Source organism: Enhydra lutris, unplaced genomic scaffold (assembly GCF_002288905.1).
Source record: "Enhydra lutris kenyoni isolate GAN:26980312 unplaced genomic scaffold, ASM228890v2 scaffoldscaffold9, whole genome shotgun sequence".
Classification (NCBI taxonomy): domain Eukaryota; kingdom Metazoa; phylum Chordata; class Mammalia; order Carnivora; family Mustelidae; genus Enhydra; species Enhydra lutris.
The window spans coordinates 23470908-23488095 of NW_019154093.1; the positions used below are offsets into that span (position 1 = coordinate 23470908).

At 52.9% G+C, this 17188-nt stretch overlaps 1 protein-coding gene across 1 annotated transcript; it reads left to right on the forward strand.

Moving 5' to 3' along the window:
* The first annotated feature begins 1922 nt into the window (after positions 1-1922).
* LOC111143403 (mitochondrial ribosomal protein L37) lies at positions 1923-16676 on the forward strand. The gene is made up of 7 exons (XM_022497111.1): positions 1923-2329; positions 5757-5940; positions 6035-6150; positions 8976-9161; positions 11033-11190; positions 14146-14349; positions 16051-16676. The coding sequence occupies exons 1-7, from the start codon at positions 1984-1986 to the stop codon at positions 16126-16128; spliced, it is 1272 nt and encodes a 423-aa protein (XP_022352819.1). The 5' UTR covers positions 1923-1983; the 3' UTR covers positions 16129-16676.
* Positions 16677-17188: the final 512 nt, after the last annotated feature.

Genomic DNA, 17188 nt, shown 5'->3' on the forward strand with positions numbered 1-17188 from the left:
TGTGCTTCCAGTCTCTCCCTACACCATCCATCAGCATACCTGCCACCAGTTCTGATCACACCAGTCTCCTGTTTAGCAAACTTTAACAGCTCCCCAGTTGCCTTCTGGCTTGAATCCAATCTTCCTGCCTGGTTCCCAGGCTCCTTCTGATCAGAACTTGTCCAAATCCTCTTACCACTTGGTTTTAGAAGGGCAGTCCCTCTGTGTGCAATATATCTTTCTCTTATACAAGAAAGGGTTTGGTTTCAGAAAACTTGGATCTACTGTTCATGAGCTCTATGACTTCAGGAAGGTTTAGCAGGCTGCAACCCCCTTGAGGACAAGGATGATGTCTTATTCTTTCTCTGTTCTACCACTAAGCACAAGGCTGGCATATGGAAGGCTCCAGTGAATGGTGAATGTTCAGTTTATAGAAAAGGTCTGAGAGCCAGGCACAGTGCTACATGCTGGGACACAAGACGTAAATAGGATACAGGCTCTCTACCTTTAGAGAGCTTGCAGCCTAGCATGATATCTTAATAATGCAACCCGTTTTTATCTTGTGCTATGGACCAGGTGTGTATGGTGAGCAAATGAAGTCTGGAGCCCTCTTTATGCTTTTTTTACTCCTAAAGTTTTTGCAAGATAAAGTGAGAGAAGAGAAAGCTCTATTTATTCATCGTAAACTGCAAGACAGCGTGAGGGTTATTCCTATTAGTATTTGCCTTAAACTTACCTTCTCCGTGTCTTAACTACCCTACTTCCTTTGGTATTTTGGAAATTGGCAGAGAAGTTGGCCAAGTCTGTCATGAACTTTAAAGACCTGATTCCTGCCTCCTCCTAGCCTCACCTCTTTCTTCAGACTAAGACGCACTACTTTAAGCCAGTTCTTGACACATCCTGTTGTCCCTGGTGGGATGATTCTCCCCACCCTTCAGGCCTTCTTAAAGGTCACTTCCTCTCACTCTATTTAGTTCGATTATGTATTGATTCATTTAGCATGTATTTACTAGTGCTAGGCACTCGTCTAGGTGCAAGGGATAGAGCAGCGAGGAAGCAAAAGCCCCTGCACTCATGGAGTTCACATTCTGGTGGAAGAGACAGTCATTAGACAAGATCAAAATAGAAAACGCGACATTTAGTGTTAAGTGCTAAAAAGGAGGAAAGGAATAGGAAATACGTGTGCGTGTTCCAATTGCTTATTTATTGACTTGACTTACTTTCTGCCCATACGCTCTACATCCCATAGCTATTTTATTCACCAACGAAAACCCGACGCTCACCACTGCGCCTGACACACTGCAATCATTTGATAAACCGGTGTTGGTGGGCACAAGGAGCAAAGAACACCTCCATAGCTCAGGCCTTGTTTCTAGGAGGCAGACAGGGAAACCCCGAGGAAACGGGAGGAAACTAGATCCCGCCGGGGAAGGGGCGCGCAGTCGGATGCCGAGCTGGTGTGATGGCCAAGGCCACTCTCGGACTCCGGGAGGGGCAGCGGTCGAGGTTCCGCAGCGTGGGAAGTGAGTGGGGAGGCAAGAAACTTCAGTGCACCCACTTCGGGCCGGGAGCTGTGCAGGCACGCTAACTTACGCATTTCTAACCCATTTTTACAGTGAGGGACACTGGGGCTCGGAGGGAAGTGCCCTGCCCAAGCTTCAGCTGCCCGTAAGCGGTCAAGGTTCCCTAAATTCGGGTTTGAAATAATGGTATTGCAGCCTCCAACAAGACCACTCACCTACACACCTGCGCCTCCCCTCGAGACGCGTTCTTCCAGGTGCTGAGCCCCCCCCACTCCGGGAGGCGGGAAGAGGGTCTCACCTATGAGAAAGTGAAAACAGCTGGAGGGGTGGGGCAAGGTAAGAATGTACTGAATATGATTGGTTGAAGTGGCTGCCACTCATAAAACGAGCCTCGGCGCCCAGCCCCTTTCGGTTCCAGCAGGCCTTGCGCGCAGGAACATGGCGGCGTCCAGGTGGAGGTCTTGAGGGGGATCAAGTTGGTATGGCGTTGGTATCGGGGCCCGCGAGGCGGGCACTGGTTCGCCCTGGGCGGCTCGGCCTTGGGGATTGCGGGGCTCCGAGACGCGGGGCGTACGAGTGGGGCGTGCGCTCTACGCGGAAGCCCGAGCCTCGTCCCCTGGACAGGGTGTACGAGATCCCGGGACTGGAGCCCATCACGTACGCGGGGAAGATGCACTTCATGCCCGGGCTGGCGAGGCCGGTCTTCCCGCCCTGGGACCCCGGTTGGACGCACCCAAAGTTCCGCCGCCCAATCCCGGTTCACGAGCAGCCGTTGTACAAGGATCAGGCCTGCTACGTCTTCCACCAGCGTTGCCGCCTCCTCGAGGGTGAGGCCCTAGGACGGGCAGGAGGGGATCTCCTTCCTCCGCCCAGCACTGACCCCAACTCTCCGTGACCTTGCAACTTTGTGGGTCTCGGTTTCTTTGGCTGCAATGGGTAGTGATGACATCTTCTGAGGGTTTCAGGTTTAAGTAGGATGAGAAGTGTGCTTCTGTGAGGCAGTGTTAGGTTGAATGGCGAAGTGAAAAGACCTGGTTTCTGGTCTGTCCCTGCCTCCATCTAACTGTGTGATTTGGGGCAAGTGGCTGAAATTTCCGGAGCCTCCATTTTCTGTGAACTCAGTGGTTTTGATTAGATGATCCACATTGACCCTTCCAGCTCTTAATACCCTGGAGATAAAACTGTACATTGAATGATTCAATGGAGGGAGTTTATAGTTGAAAGAGACAGCAGAAAGCATGCTTAATCTGGTCTATGGCCTCTTTTGGCAGGATTGGTGAATGTGACAGAGAGGTGCCCACACAGGTGCCGTGGGTTAATAGTGAACCCAGGGCTACCTGTCTTGTGTCCTAAGTCAATGTTCTCTGTCAGAGGTCAGAGCTGAGATGTTTTCAAGGAAGGGTTCTGGATCCAAAAGCCATCAAGCCTATTTCTGCCCCCCTTTTATAAGAACAGGTCATAATGACTGAGCTGAACGAAACCAGTCTGTCTAAGAACAGGACCAGAATTATTTTCCAGAGTCCATGGGGGTGGGTGAGCTTTTTATTGAGAGTCCCTTTCCTTATTCTTCAAGGTTGCCTCTTCTTCCTTAGTCACCAAATCACTGTGGGGATGGGGCAGATTCTGGAAACACAAAATGGTCAAGGTCAGTGGGAGCAGTATTTTCCAAGGAGTAATTAGGAAAGAAAGACACCTGGCAGGATTTGGGGACTAAACCAAAGAATAAATCCTAGATTTGAAAAAAACTTAACTGGCCAGCCTCTTAAGCCACTCAAACCCATTCCTGAAAGCTGAATTTCCAGCATCTAAACATTCCCATTGCCCTACCTGGGTATTGTAATGGACCTCACAAGACTTGGCACCCCCCCCCCATTTTGTTTAATTTAAGTAGGCTTCACACCCAGCATTGGGCTAGAATCCATGACTCTGAGATTAAGAGTCCATGCTAAGGACTGAGCCATCCAGGTGCCCCACCCTTGTGTGACCCTTATAACATTACTAGGCTTTAGAGTAGACAAACTCAGGTTCTCCTCTCCATCATCACTTACAGGGTATGTGACTTGAAACAAATTCTTTAGTCTCTGAATTTCATCCTCCATTCCATAAAACCCCACCCGATCTGTAGATAAAGTTCCTGGCACAGGGTAGATGGTGGTGCTCAGTAAATGGCAGCTCTGATGATTACGTATTATTCATATCCTAGGGAACCATGAAATCTCAATATTTTAATCCACTGTCAAGTTTAAAGAACAATGGCAGTGCCAGAACTAAAATTCAGGTTATCTGACTCTGGTCTAGGGCTTTTTCTGCTGCACCATAAAATCCAGAAGTTATATTTCTAAATGATTGTATTTACCATGCCCTATAAGCCTCAAAGTGAAAAGTCTCATTGCCTTCATAGCATTTCATTTATTAGCGCAAAGGAGATTGCTTGAGAGTGTCTCCCCCCCAGAGTATCCTAGGCTCGGTTTAATCCCAGGCATAGCTTTACAAATGAAGATACATGCTGGCAAGAGTAGCCTGCTAACCAAAGCCGTCACCAGCCTGCTGTCAATTCGTGACTACAGCCATGGACAAGAATACAGTATTAACTTTATTCTGAGGGTAGGGGACTGGGATATGGATTTGATGCAGAGCTTAGGTCCATAGCGCTGGGCCAGTTCTTGCCTCAGGGAAGCCAGATCTGGGGAAGGGGGAGCAAGGGACTTCTGCTTGGCATCACAGCCCATCCCACTGACAATAGCTGTCATTCCTTACTGTCTGAAAACGAAGCAGTCTGAATCAAATCTATTTTTGTTTATTTATATCCCATCATTTCCTGAAAAGTATTTCAGGCATCTTACAGAAACTTTACAGCACAGCCAAATTAAATTAAAAACATACAGGTCAGGGAATCTACAAGAAGGAGAAACAAAACATTGAGTTGAATACAAAAAATCCATTCTGTGAGGTTCCACTTGCTAAATGGGAGCCCCAAACTTGGCTCTCGGCCTGTTAAGGGTGCAGAGCAGTGTCAGCTGACCCGGCCACTTGCCTGTTTCTGTAAATAGTTTTATTAGAACACAGCCACACTCACTTGTTTACTTGTAGCGCCTGGCTGCTTCCATTGTCACAGAGGCAGAGATGAGCAGTTGTGACAGAATGTATGGCTCAGAAGCTGAAAATATTTACTGTCTGGCCCTTGAGGGAAAAGTTTGCTGACCCCTGGTATAGAGAGGAACATTTTCAGTTATGCAGTTCACCATGTCTGTAAGACAAAACTGTACTATCCCAGGAGAAGCCTGACCTTCCAGTACCGAGGCCAGGGAGGATCCTGTGTAATAAATAGAATGCGTGATCCTTCCGAAAAATCACAGCAGTGCATTTCATAGGGCTTCTACATATAAAAATCTGCTTAAAGATAGCTCATTGTAGAAGCTCAGGGTTAGGTGAGATGTGAAAGATTATCTGTTTCAGTGCTCCCAAACTCAGGGCCGTGAAGTTGTTCATGATTAGTAAGTTATTCCGTTATTTCCAGAAGCTGTTTTCCCTTGATACAGCAGCATGGGCTCCATCCTCGGCCCACACCTAATACATGGGATCTATTTGGTAGATATGGGCTTTTCCTTTTTTTTTTTTTCCCCTTTTAAAGGTTTATTTATTTATTTATTTGATAGAAAGATCACAAGTAGCAGAGAGGCAGGCAGAGACAGAGAGGGTGAAGCAGGCTCCCCACTGAGCAGAGAGCCCGATGCGGGGCTCGATCCCAGGACCCTGAGATCACGACCTGAGCCGAAGGCAGAGGCTTAACCCACTGAGCCACCCAGGTGTCCCGACCATGGGCTTTTCCAATCAGGGACTTGGATGTTGGTTATAAAGGGATGGAGGATTTGAAATTCTGGCATACTGATCTAGTCCTCGAGTCTGGAGTCTGTCTGAATCTTGCAGGCAACAGATGGACTGTTTCCCACAAGATTCAGCCTTACGATCCCAGCCATCTCCACTGCTCTTTGGATCACTCCTGTGCAGGCTTTCACTACCTCAGTCAGCTTGACCATCCATAGGAAGAGAGTCATGCCTGCCATCGAGTTGGAATCGGCTGTCCTGGCTTCCACTCTTGTTTTAGTTCTGACTCCTCAGATGTCACAGTACAAATCCTGTCTCTCTCAGGGCAGACCTCTCCCCAAGATGCTACTGGCAGACCTAAGCAACTCATACTTGTCTTCTTTTTTTGTTTGTTTGTTTGTTTTGTTTTTGTGATTGATTACCCCAAAGGTGTAAAGCAGGCCCTCTGGCTTACCAAGACCAAGTTAATAGAAGGACTTCCTGAGAGAGTGCTTAGCCTCGTCGCTGATCCAAAGAACTGCATAGAGAACCAAGATGAACGCCTTTTGAACGTGATCTCTCACGCCCGTCTCTGGCACTCCACTGAAGACACCCCCAAGAGAGAGGCCTACTGGTAAGTTTCTCCCAACTCAGTAAGGTTTCTAGTTGATGGATTTTAGAGTCAGTCTTGTGCTTTAAATCTCCAAATGTCTCTTCTTTCATCCCAGCCCAGTCATTGTGGACAGTCTGTTACAACTGTGTAGATCTCAGATTCTCAAGCATCCCTCTCTGGCCAGGCGGATCTATGCCAGAAACTACAGGTTATCCACCACCTGGAATCGAGGTTGGTCATCTTGGTCTGTTTTTTATCTTTCTACTCTTAACCCCACTACCTGCTCACCACCACCGTGTCCTTGCCTGTGCTCATTTCCAACTTTCACAGACCACTTTTGTAGAATCAGACACATCCTCCTGTCCTGAGCCATAGACCAGTTCTTTTTTTTCTTTTTCAAGGGAAAGATGGGAGAGAGAGAGAGAATCTTAAGCAGGCTCCGTGCCTAGCACAGTGCCCGATGTGGGGCTTAATCTCACAATCCTGATATCATGACCTGAGCTGAAGTCAAGAATAGGGCACTTAACCCACTGAGCCCCGGGTGTTCCTCAGTCTTTTTTGTTTTTCCTCACTTCTTCCCATGACTTAATTCTGCCGTATTTAGTATCTGTTGAGTGCCCGTGAGGGCCTAAATGTTGAAGATAAGAGGTAATAAAGCGCAGGCAGACTCTGCTCGTACTCGATGGTCAGAGCCTTATTACCCCATTTGTGCTTTTCTCCTTTTCCAAATCCATTTTCCACGTAGCTGCTAGAGAGATCTTTCTAAAGTTCACTTCCCTCCCCTGTTTCAGACCCTTCACTGCCTCCCAGGAACTTCAGCCATTTATGATCAGATGCACCCCACTGATCTGGCCGCCAGCTGGGCTTTCTGGTCTTCTCTCCTTCTCACCGCCCCACTCCCAGCACACCCCCAAGCCAAATGTACACTTCAGCCGCTTGCAGCTGTTTGGCATCAAGCTCTTATACCTTTTGCACTGTGCTGTATGTTCTGTCTGGAATGCTTTTTTCTACTTCCCTCGTTTGGCTAAATTCTGCTTGTGAGGCTCGGCTCCAGCCCCGTTCCTGTGTGAGTGCGGACATCAGCTAGTCCGCTTCTGTGCTCCTGGTGCCCATCGTGCCTCTCATTACCGGAGCAATGTTGTACCATATTGGAATTCTCTAATCTCTCCTCTGTCCTCCCACTAAAGTGAACTGACATCAGGGACCGTGTCTCACTTGTTTTTGTGCACGGTATCTAACAGTTCCTGGCATGTGAGCAGCGCCGACCGAGGGTCAGGTGGGTGATGACCACCCCAGGGGTTTCTGGCAGGGATGTTCCAGGCACACCAGCGTTCCGACTAGCGGAATCCTGGCGCAGGGAAACCGGCTGTGGAATGATTGGGGATTTTCAGGGCATCTGCTTGGTCAGGTTTCTCCAGCTTGCCCCTTTTGAGTATGGACTTCCTGGCAAGGAGTCAGCTGTGCAGAGGTAATGGCACCACTAAGGAAATTAGTGAACCTCATTAATAGAGGAGTACTTGTTGGCCCGTCATCAGCTATTACCTCTAATTAAACTGCCCTATTTGGAGCTGTCACTGGAGGAGGGATGTGGAGGGAATTGAATTGGAAACCACACTAGAGTGGTCTGCGGGGAGAATCTGAAACCCAAGGTTAGGAGAGGTCCAGGCACATTTATCTTCCTTGAAGATGATATGTGAGGAAACAGGAAATATTTTAGGAAACTATTCCTGAGATGTGGGCGTGACGTGTTTTACCAGGCGGCTCAGAGTTCATCCATCCACAGACGTGGTATCCCTGCTTTACACACGCATTGAGGGAGACCACGTGCTAATTAGGTGGCGGTGCTGTGGACCGAACCAGCTGTTAGATGTAGAAGGTCATCACCCCTGACCTGTTACCATGGCGCTGTGATTTGACTGTCCAGAGCACCTCCAAAAGAAGATTTGGCTCCGTGGAGAATCTTCAGAAGGCCGTTCTCAGGGAGCCTTTCAGGCACATCTTGCCTGGTGGCATGCGGCCTCCTATGGAGACCTCGGGTAGGGGCATGTGCACACGCTCACAGTGGCAGCTTCGCTGGTATGTCAGGTGTGTGTTTCCTCATAAACTGATGTCTGTGTAGCCAGGACGCCGACCTGTCTTAGGTGAGGCTTTCTGACTGGCCTGATATTCCCTCACTGTTGGTTGTTGAGTTTAATAGCCTTTCTTCTTAGCCTCTAGTCTCCTTCCCCTTCGCCCCCTCCCTCCTTCCCTACCACATTCTGGTCGTCACCTGGTTTGTCTCCCTAAACTCTGCCGTGGGGCAGCACACTTGTGTGCCTTCGCACATGTTCCTCCTGAACTAAAATGTTTTTCCTTCCCTTTTCTTGCCTGGGTGACTATTAACCAACCAAGGGCATTTTGCGCCCTAAGGGAGATTTGGCAGGGTCTGGAGACGTTTCTGATTATCATGACTTGAACGGGGGGAGTTCTACTGGCATCTGGTGGGTGGGGGCTGGGGGTGCTGGCAGACCTCCACGGTGCACAGGACAGTTTATCTCATCAAAGAATTAGCCAGTCCAAAATGAGAGTAGGGCCAAAGTTGAGAAACTCTGCTCTTATCCATCCTTTGGAAACCAGTTCAAAGGCATACCACTTTCAGGAAGGTTCCCAGGCCTCCCAGAGGAGGTCAGTTTTTCCTCTCTGCTGTCTCTGAGTATGGTTTGTACTTACATATACACTTACCAACTAGGAAGCTTTTTGAGAGCAGAGGGTAGCTCTCACTTATTTCTGGGTCTCCAGCATAGAGCAGGTGCTTGGGAAGATCTGTGTGGGGCAGCCCTGAATCCAGACTGCCAGGTGGCCTCAGGGTCATTGGCAAGGGAACGCAGGAAGAAGAGTGCTCTGGTTGGTCCCGTTCTCAACATCTTGACCAAAGTTTTGTTTTCTGTGATTAGGCTGATCAGCTGGGAAAGCAGTTAAGACTTGAGAAGCATGGTAGGATGAAGGCACTAGGCTTGGCTGAGCTGAGAGGTAAGGCTTTGGATCAGGGTAGACTAATCGTCTTTCTCCCCTTATAGAGTCTTTCCTCCTTCAGATCCGTGGTTCCAGTGGAGCTCGACTGAACGCCAAGGATCCGCTGCCCACCGTCGCCTCCAGAGAGGAGGTTGAAGCTACTAAGAATCATGTTCTTGAGACCTTCTATCCCATATCTCCCACTATTGATCTTCAGGAATCCAATGTTTATGATGTGGAAGACAACACAGGTAAGTGTCACAGCCTCGTGTCTCCACACAGCGTGGAGATGAGGGACGTGTTTTTTCAGAAGGGAAGGAGTATATTAAATATTGAGTCTGTGCTCCGCACCTCACGCACATTTTCTTCTGAGAGCCACGTAGCAGTGTATTCCCACTTTGCTTTTGACCCCTGAGAGGTAACTGTTACGTCAGAACTATAATGGGTGGCTGTGGGGCTTCTGGCCAGGTGCAAAGTGTTTCCTTTATTCACAGGTCCCTTGAAAGACACCCCTCTTCCTGTGTACCCATAAACCCTGCCCAAACTCCTGCTAGGACTGAGGAACCCCCCCCCAGGCCTTGAGTGGGGGTATTCATCAAAACTCCATCGAATAAGGCCCCACCACCTCCCCCTGGCTGTGGCGACAGAAGCCAGAGCATCAGGCTAGGCAGGCCCACAGCTCACGCCATCCAGTCCGTCCCCAGGAGTTGTAGCGCCTTCCTTCTAAACTCATTTCCACGGTGACAGCTTCCAGGAGGCCCAGCCCGTTGCCACAACCTCCCAGCTAGCTGGCCAGCTTGACCTGGGCTGTTTTCTCTCGGTCCATCTGGTTCCTGGTTCCAGAAGCCCCCTTCTGACACCCACATTCTGTCCCTTCCCTTCAGTCCTCCGTCCCCACCTCCCCAGGGCCTGCCGGGTACAGGTGGAAGTCCTCAGCTTACAACATGAGGGCCTCAGGTCTTGGTCCCTCTCTTCAGCCTCAATTTGAGGAGTCCCATGCTGCCCCCCGCCCCGCCCTCTGCCGTAGTCCAGCTACACATAACACATTGTGCTCTTTGTCACCACAGGCTCTAGTGTGTCCTCTTCCCTCTGCCTGGGGTGTGTGGCTGTCCACCTCTTGTTTTCTTCCCCTCAGTAGTTCATCTGTCATCGGGGGCCTTTCCTCTGTCCTTCCCCAGCCCCAGCTCACCCCGCTCAGATCTTCACATGTCCCTCTGTGTGGACCCCCTCCCCAGCCCGGGACGGAGCCCCTCAAAGGCAGTGGCAGGCCGCACTTGGCCTCTGCTCCTGGCCCTTGTCTGACCCTGGCACCTGTCTCAGGCTGGGCGCACAGGGAGCGCTGAGCAGCTGAGGCAAGGACGGAGGCCCGAGGGTGGGCGTCTCTAAGTAGTGCTTGCTTCTGGGATTTTTCAGAGCCCATGTTTTCCCAGCTTCTTCCTCCTTGTCACCCACTTCCACTAATCTGGGTTGCTCATTCTGGAAGCTGCCAGCCTACCAAGGGTTTACTCTTGGCCACAGGGGACGCGCGTGGTGGCCTGGCAGGGTTGTGGCTGGGAGGAACAAGGGCTCGGCTTTGATCTGCAGTGCCAGCGTTTGCAGAGCACTTGGGAGGCATGAGGCGAGGCCTTTATCGCGAATAATAAAGTATGGGATGTTGCTAATGATTGGCTTTTGAAAAAATAATTAGCATAGCGTCCAGGTTTCCTTCTACTAGCAGTTGCTGTCCCCTGTGTGCTTGAATGAGCGAGAAAGGGGTAGAGTTAGAGCTAGCACACAGGAGTCAACCTGGCACAGGTTGGCAACATTTTCAGTAAAGAGCCAAAATAGTAAATATTTCAGGTTATGCAGGCCACACAGGGTCTCCGACAGCTACTCCGTAGACATTGTGTCCGTGAGTGGGCATGGCTATGCTCCGCTAGAAACTGTTTGTTAAAACAGGCGGGGGTCGGGGGGCGATGTGGCTGGCAGACTGGTTTGCCATCCCTGGAGCTATAGTGATGACATCTGCCTTTACAGAGTCTCTGTGGTGCCTGGCACTGAGCCAGGGCGAGGTGGCTTTCCAAAGGCTCTGGGACAGGCTGATACTAATTTCCGTTCCTCTACATGATTATGTATCTTGCAGGGTTCCAGGAGGGTTATCCTTACCCCTACCCCCACACCCTGTATTTCCTGGAGACAGCCAGTTTACGGCCACACCGCTTTCAACCAGATCAGCTGCGGGCCAAGATGATCCTGTTTGCCTTCGGCAACGCCCTGCTCCAGGCCCGGCGCCTCTATGGGGTATGTATGCGGAGAAGACCACCGCGTCTTGACGTGGTGTTGGCCTCCTGCCTTACACTGCTTAAAGGAAGAAGGGAGGTGCAGGGAGATCCCTTGCTTGACTGAGGACTTCCAGGGACAGGCACTTCCACGCACCCTGTGGATATAAACTGGCATCTGGGGGCCTCCTGTGTGCCTGCCTGTCTTACATAAGAGACATCGTGTATTCATCAGAATAGCCCATGAGGTTTCTTTGTCATCCCCATTTTTCCAGTTATGCCCCTGAACCACCGGCAGGCTAAGCAGCTTGTCAGCATTACACAGCAGTGAGTGGTGGAGAAGAGGGCAGAACTGGGTGTGCCCAGTTCATCGGGCTTTTGTTATTTGTGCTCTAGTACACCCCTGTGGTTCTGTGAGAGCAGAACGGGGGCACGATCCTCCACGGGCAGGAGGAGGTGAAACAGAGATGATAGATCTGTGTGCCAAATGGGGACAGGCTTAGGGACCAAGACACCACTTGGTGATAGCCCCTTGATTCTGGGAGGAGGTCTTAAGGACCTGGATTGTTTAGAATGCGGGCAGTTGTCCCACAGAGCTGTCCCTAAAATGGGGGAAAGCCTGGCCAGGGAGCAACAGCCTCGAGGGAGGGAGTAGGGAATGGCAGTATGGGATTCCCCGAGCAGGCCTGGGACACTGGATCCCGGGGTGGTGGTGGGGGGGGGTTGTGTTGGGGGAGTGCTGAGAGCTGCCAGCTCCTAGGTCTGAGGCCCTCCAGTAGGAGTGAAGAGATTCACGATGTTCTCTTCTCCCTGTTTCCCATCCTACTTGGTCTAGGAACTAGTGGGGTTGGAGGGGTGTGGTTGGGCAAACGCAACAGGGTGTGGAATGGACCTTGCCTATATTGGGTATTCGCTACATTCCAGGGTTCTTTATATCCGTGTTCCTCAAAGCGTGGGCCTGGATTAGTGGCACTGGTGTCGTCTGGGAACTTGGCGGAGGTACAGATTTTACCGCATCAGGAACTCCGGGGTGGCGCTCAAGTAACGTGGGTTGCCCGGAGCCCTGCGGGTGGTGCCCAGAGCCCTGCGGGTGGTGCTGGCTTTAGCTCCGGCTTGAGAGCCACAGCTCTGAGGTTTGAGAACCACTGCCTGTAGCAACCCTCCATGGCAGATGCTCCTGGCCTCATAGCTGAGGAAACTTGAGGCTCAAGGAGGCCAAGTGCCTTTCCCAGTGCCACACAGCTAAGAGATTGGCAGCTGTTACATCTTTATGTGACCTTCTTGTGTCTCTTCAGTCCTTGAAGGTTATCTGTTCTTTGACTATGTACTTAGGAAGTCTCTGGAAGGTTAGGTGACTTGCCCAAGATCCCACAGCTGTTGCGTGGGGAAGCAAGCACTGCGGCCCTGATCCCTCTAGCTTCAAAAGATGAGCTGCCTCCCACCTCCCGGACAGGGGAGTGGAGCGGGCGGGGTGGCACGCCAGGGACCTGCTCTGCAGGCTCCTCGCCGCTCCTGTGCCAGCTGTTGCCAGCAGAGCATGGCTAGCGACGCTGCCGCTAATTGCCACCCGGTTGGGTAGGAGGGGAGACCTCCCCCACCCCCTCCAGGTGCGAATTATTCCTGGGGATGTGAAGTTGAGCAATTACAGGAAGAGCCTCCATGTAAAAGGTAAAATTGCTGAGAAATTTATGTACTACCTGCAGTTTTATTGATCTGTAGAGGGAGATAAGAGTCAATACAGAATCTCAGCTAATACTTAGAGGTACTTTTCTTTTTATTTATTTCTCGTGCAGCTAAGAACAGGTATTTCTAAGGCCAGCAGTCCCGGTGTGGCCCACACCGCCATCTGACATTAGCTGTTCCTAATGTCCCATTCCGCTCTGGAGGGGTGGACGTAGGCAGTGTTTTTTGATCAAGGATGCTCTGCTTCCCAGGGCCTGCCTGCTGGCTCTCTGTCCAGCAGCTGGCCCTCACCCAGCTGCACCGTTGCGAAGCCTCGGGAGGTGGGGGGGTGAGCGTGTCATTTCTCATCCACCCTGGGACACTCCTGGGAGTGAAAGGAGGTACTCCTGTCCCATGGTGTGGGACTGCCAGGGCTCGGCCACGATGGGAGGGGTTTCAGTGATTTCCTGGCGTGGGGTCTGATCCCGGCTCATGTCCCGCGGGCAGCCTTGCACAAATGATAGCACCTCTCCGACGCTCAGTTTCCCCATCTGTGAAGTGGGGACAGACTGCTGGATCTGTGAGCTTACTGGTGGCTGTAAAGCCGGTGACTCAACCGGCGTGTGCGAGGTGTGCGGGAGCTGGTTGCTGCGGGGGTCCGGACCGAGCGGCACTCCTTGAAGGGGGGCACCAGCACGCAGGCTGTCAGGTGAAAGCCTGCCCCGCCGACAAGCCGGTGCAGATAGCCCGGCAGCCCGACGCCTTCTCGGAGCCGCACCGGGGGCCCTGAAGCCCAGGGCTGGGCTTTCTGGGGCGCCAGGCCCTTGGGAGCAAGGCGCTGTGGGAACCAAGTAGGCATAGCGCTGGCCGGGCCACTGTGGGACATCAGGCCAGTCCCTAGCCTTGCTGAGACTGTTCGCTCATTTGGCAAGTAGAGTGGGAACGGAGTGAGCTTTTATATTCACTGACCCATTTGTGGAACCAGTGTCACTGTTGTCGCCATCAGATAACACCAAGGGTTTGAGGGATTTCCCATCATTAAGCTCCCATCACCTTCCTGTACTCTGCCACTGGCTCAGTCCTCACCCCCCCCACCCCCGCGGCAGGAACTACTGCTTCTGTGTGCTTATCAACCGGGAGGCGCCATTTCAGGCAGAACCGGCCCGAGGAGGGAGGGACGGCCTTGCCCTGGCCACTGCCCCGCGGTCAGAGCCTTAGTCGGGAGCGGGCACTGGCTGTGGAAGCTGCTGGTTCGGTGCTGTTCTTTACGCCCCGCTGTGTTTGGTTTAACTTCCTTGTCCCGTTTCGCTCTCAGAATGACCCTAAGGTTTTGGAGCAGCCGGTGGTTGTGCAGAGCGTGGGCACCGACGGACGTGTCTTCCAGTTCCTCGTGCTGCAGCTGAACACCACGCAGCTCGCCTCCGACGAGGGCGTCAAGAATCTGGTCTGGGTGGACTCAGACCAGCTCCTCTATCAGCATTTTTGGTGTCGCCCAGTGATCAAAAAGAAGGTGGTTGTGGTAAGTCCTGCCATCTCCAGCCTGGTGATGGGACCAGGACCGTGACTCCGTGTCCCCAGAGTGATCCAAGGGTGGAGCTGAAGGGATGCTCTCAGCGGGGACTCTGGCTTTAGGGTTGTCCTACCCAGGATCTCTCCGGGAGCGCTTCTCCTGTCCTGGGCCCTGCCCGGCCCTCTGCGCCCCTCCTGCTTCCCTGTGCCCCCAGCATGGCTAGCTCCTCACGGCGCCCCCATATGCCCTGCTGCTGCTGGCCCGGGCCCCTCAGGGGTGCTGCTGCTTTTTTGTAGGAGGCGTCTCCCTTCTCCCCCTGCCCTCCATTTCTCTTTTGTCAGGCCATCCTCTCCTTGTCCTTCCAGGTCTAGCATAAGGACCTCCCCGCCCCCGCCCCATCCCACTGCTAGCCCCATTGCAGTCCCTCAGGTGGGTCCCCATAGACCCCATTTTCCCCCATCACAGCACAGTCCCATGGTTTCCAGATTTTTCTCTTCCATCAAATGGAGCTCCAAGCTTCTCAGAGGTGGGGCCCGTGGACGAGGCCTTCATTCATTTCTTCCCGCGGACATGGGATTCTTTCTGGGGCCTTGTCACTGTCGCTGGTGCTCCACTGGCAGAGTCCCGGCCTGCTTTCTGTGCGGCGCACAGTGACCGTTCTGATTCATAATGCGAGGACAGGCAGCGATAAGCACCCTGATGGGACAAGGGGACCTTGGGGGCTGCTGGGTCTGCGGCTAGCTGTGTCCTGGGTCCCACACGGACCTGAGCTGGTGTGCTGCGTGGAGCTGGTGTTGGGCTTTCGAACGGAATCGGCGCGGCAGCGGCCGGCTTAGCTCTCCAGCGCCTGCCGGTGCCGTTTCTGCCCCAGAAGTGCCTCCCTGGGTGGGGCCCTCTTCTTTGGCCCCAGACACCACTGCGTGTCACCTGCAGCCACACCAGCTGCCTCTGTACTCTCTGCTCTTACCCTGCTCTCTTCCTCCCGTGTGTCTCTGGTTTCTCCCTTCCAGAACACTGACTTTAGTGGCAGACACATCCTGGCTGGTCAGATGGCTCCCGCCCCCCAGCCCTGGGCCCCCGGCACAGGCCCTGGGCTCCAGCCTTGCCCTTCTGCTTCCTACCTGTGCTGGCACAGAGTCTCGTTTCTCAGAGGCCGCCTGCCTTTTCTTTTTCCCTCCGGCCCATGCTTCTTGCCCTTAAGACTCGTTCATACTCAGGGAAGCCATGAGTCTCCTCTGCTTTCTGAGCATCTTTTCCCCATGTCTGCCGTGAGGCCCGTCAGCTTTTATCGTCGCTGTTCGGAGATCTGGCTGTAAGCTCCTTGAGGGCAGAGCCAGATTCAAGCCACTGTCGGGTTTCTGGCACGGGGCACAGGCTTGGTACAGAGAGAAGGGGCCTGATCGATGTGTGTGAATGAGGGAGGGATTATTGTCCCTGGGAATGAAAAGGGGGCAGCAGACCATTGGTTCATGGTGGTTTAGGGGCGGGGCTAGGGAGGAGGGCGGTGTCAACAGCGCTAGGAGAGCTTCATGTCCTCCAGCCCAGCCTCTCGGGTATCTCTTCGCTGCCGGCTCCCTGGTGCCCCTCTTTGCTCCATGAGAGGAGAAGACCATTATCCAGACATTTTAGGATTTACATAAAATCCACCTTTGTTTTCACTGCTGCCATTAAACCTCATGGCAGGATCCTAATGGGCTGTGTTCTTTCCAGGAACCTGTTGGGCCGACTGGTTTCCAGCCTGAGACATTCAGGAAGTTTTTAGCTCTGCACTTGCACGGTGCTGTGTGAACCCAGGACCACTCTGGGGTCTCGAGCCCCCCGGCCCCTTCCGCACAAGATGCTGTATCCAGAGCAGTGCTGGGCCGCCCGGAGCCTCCGTGCTCACCCGGCCTGTGGTCTGGTTGCCGACAGAGAGCCCTTCCGCTGCCCCGGAGCCTGTGCCTGTGTGGGGGAGCTGTGGGAGGGGGGGTGCCCGTAGCTGTATGTGAGCCCCACCGTGAGCCGGCCTATGTGTGGGTGTGGGCCCTGAAGCCTGACCTGCCCCTGGTAAGCCAGGCTCTGCCCACAGCCGGCTCTGACTTACAATGACTTCAGATAACAATCTTCGTCTCTTTTGAGTTTCACCTTGTTCATTTGACACTTGAGGATAATGACCTCCCGTGTCGCGAAGATGGAGTGGCCGCCACAGGATAGGTGCTCTCTGGGGCTCCCTGGGTTCTCAAGGGACTCTCCAAACTGTGGGCACATTTCATCAGGGCTGCAGAAACGCTGACTAGAACATTTGTTGTAGATTTCTCCCTAGCATCCGGGTAAATAGACCAAGTACATCCCTGGTTCGCCTGGCCTCTCTGTGCACACCACCTCCGAGTCCTGCCCTGGGCCCCGCACCGTAGACCCAGCACCCCGTCTCGTCCTCCCGTGTCGTTTCCATATTCAGGGAAGCGCTTGAATGCCTGTGTGCTGGGCACTGTTCTGGGCCCTTGAGGTAAGGGACCTCAGATAGTAGAAGGTCACCTAGGTCACACAGTGGGTGGTACAGGTCTGCTTCCTAGGTAAACGCTTGGAGATGTGGTGATTTTGGGGAAGGTCTCGAGGACAAGCCCCTGTGGGGAGTGATAGGGCGTGCTGGGCAGAGAACCCGAGCTCTGTGGGTTTGTACCTGAGGTCTCGACCAGTTCCCAGTTCTGTGGGTGCCCTGGAGCAGAGGTGAGGAGCGGAGCCTTTCTGCAGACACCGTTGGCCTGCCACGAGTCATTGGATGCGCACTGTTCCTCAGAGCGAGAGAGCCCGAGGTGCAGCGGGGAGGAGGGCAAGTCCTGGAGGGAAGCAGGGAGGCTGGCCCTGCTGG

Bases quoted from the DNA above. Each gene is read 5' to 3' on its own strand.
- LOC111143403 (XM_022497111.1), top strand. From the start codon at position 1,984: ATGGCGTTGGTATCGGGGCCCGCGAGGCGGGCACTGGTTCGCCCTGGG. The intron at 2,330-5,756 runs GTGAGGCCCTAG...ATTACCCCAAAG, and splicing joins GCGTTGCCGCCTCCTCGAGG to GTGTAAAGCAGGCCCTCTGG. The intron at 5,941-6,034 runs GTAAGTTTCTCC...CTTTCATCCCAG, and splicing joins CCCAAGAGAGAGGCCTACTG to CCCAGTCATTGTGGACAGTC.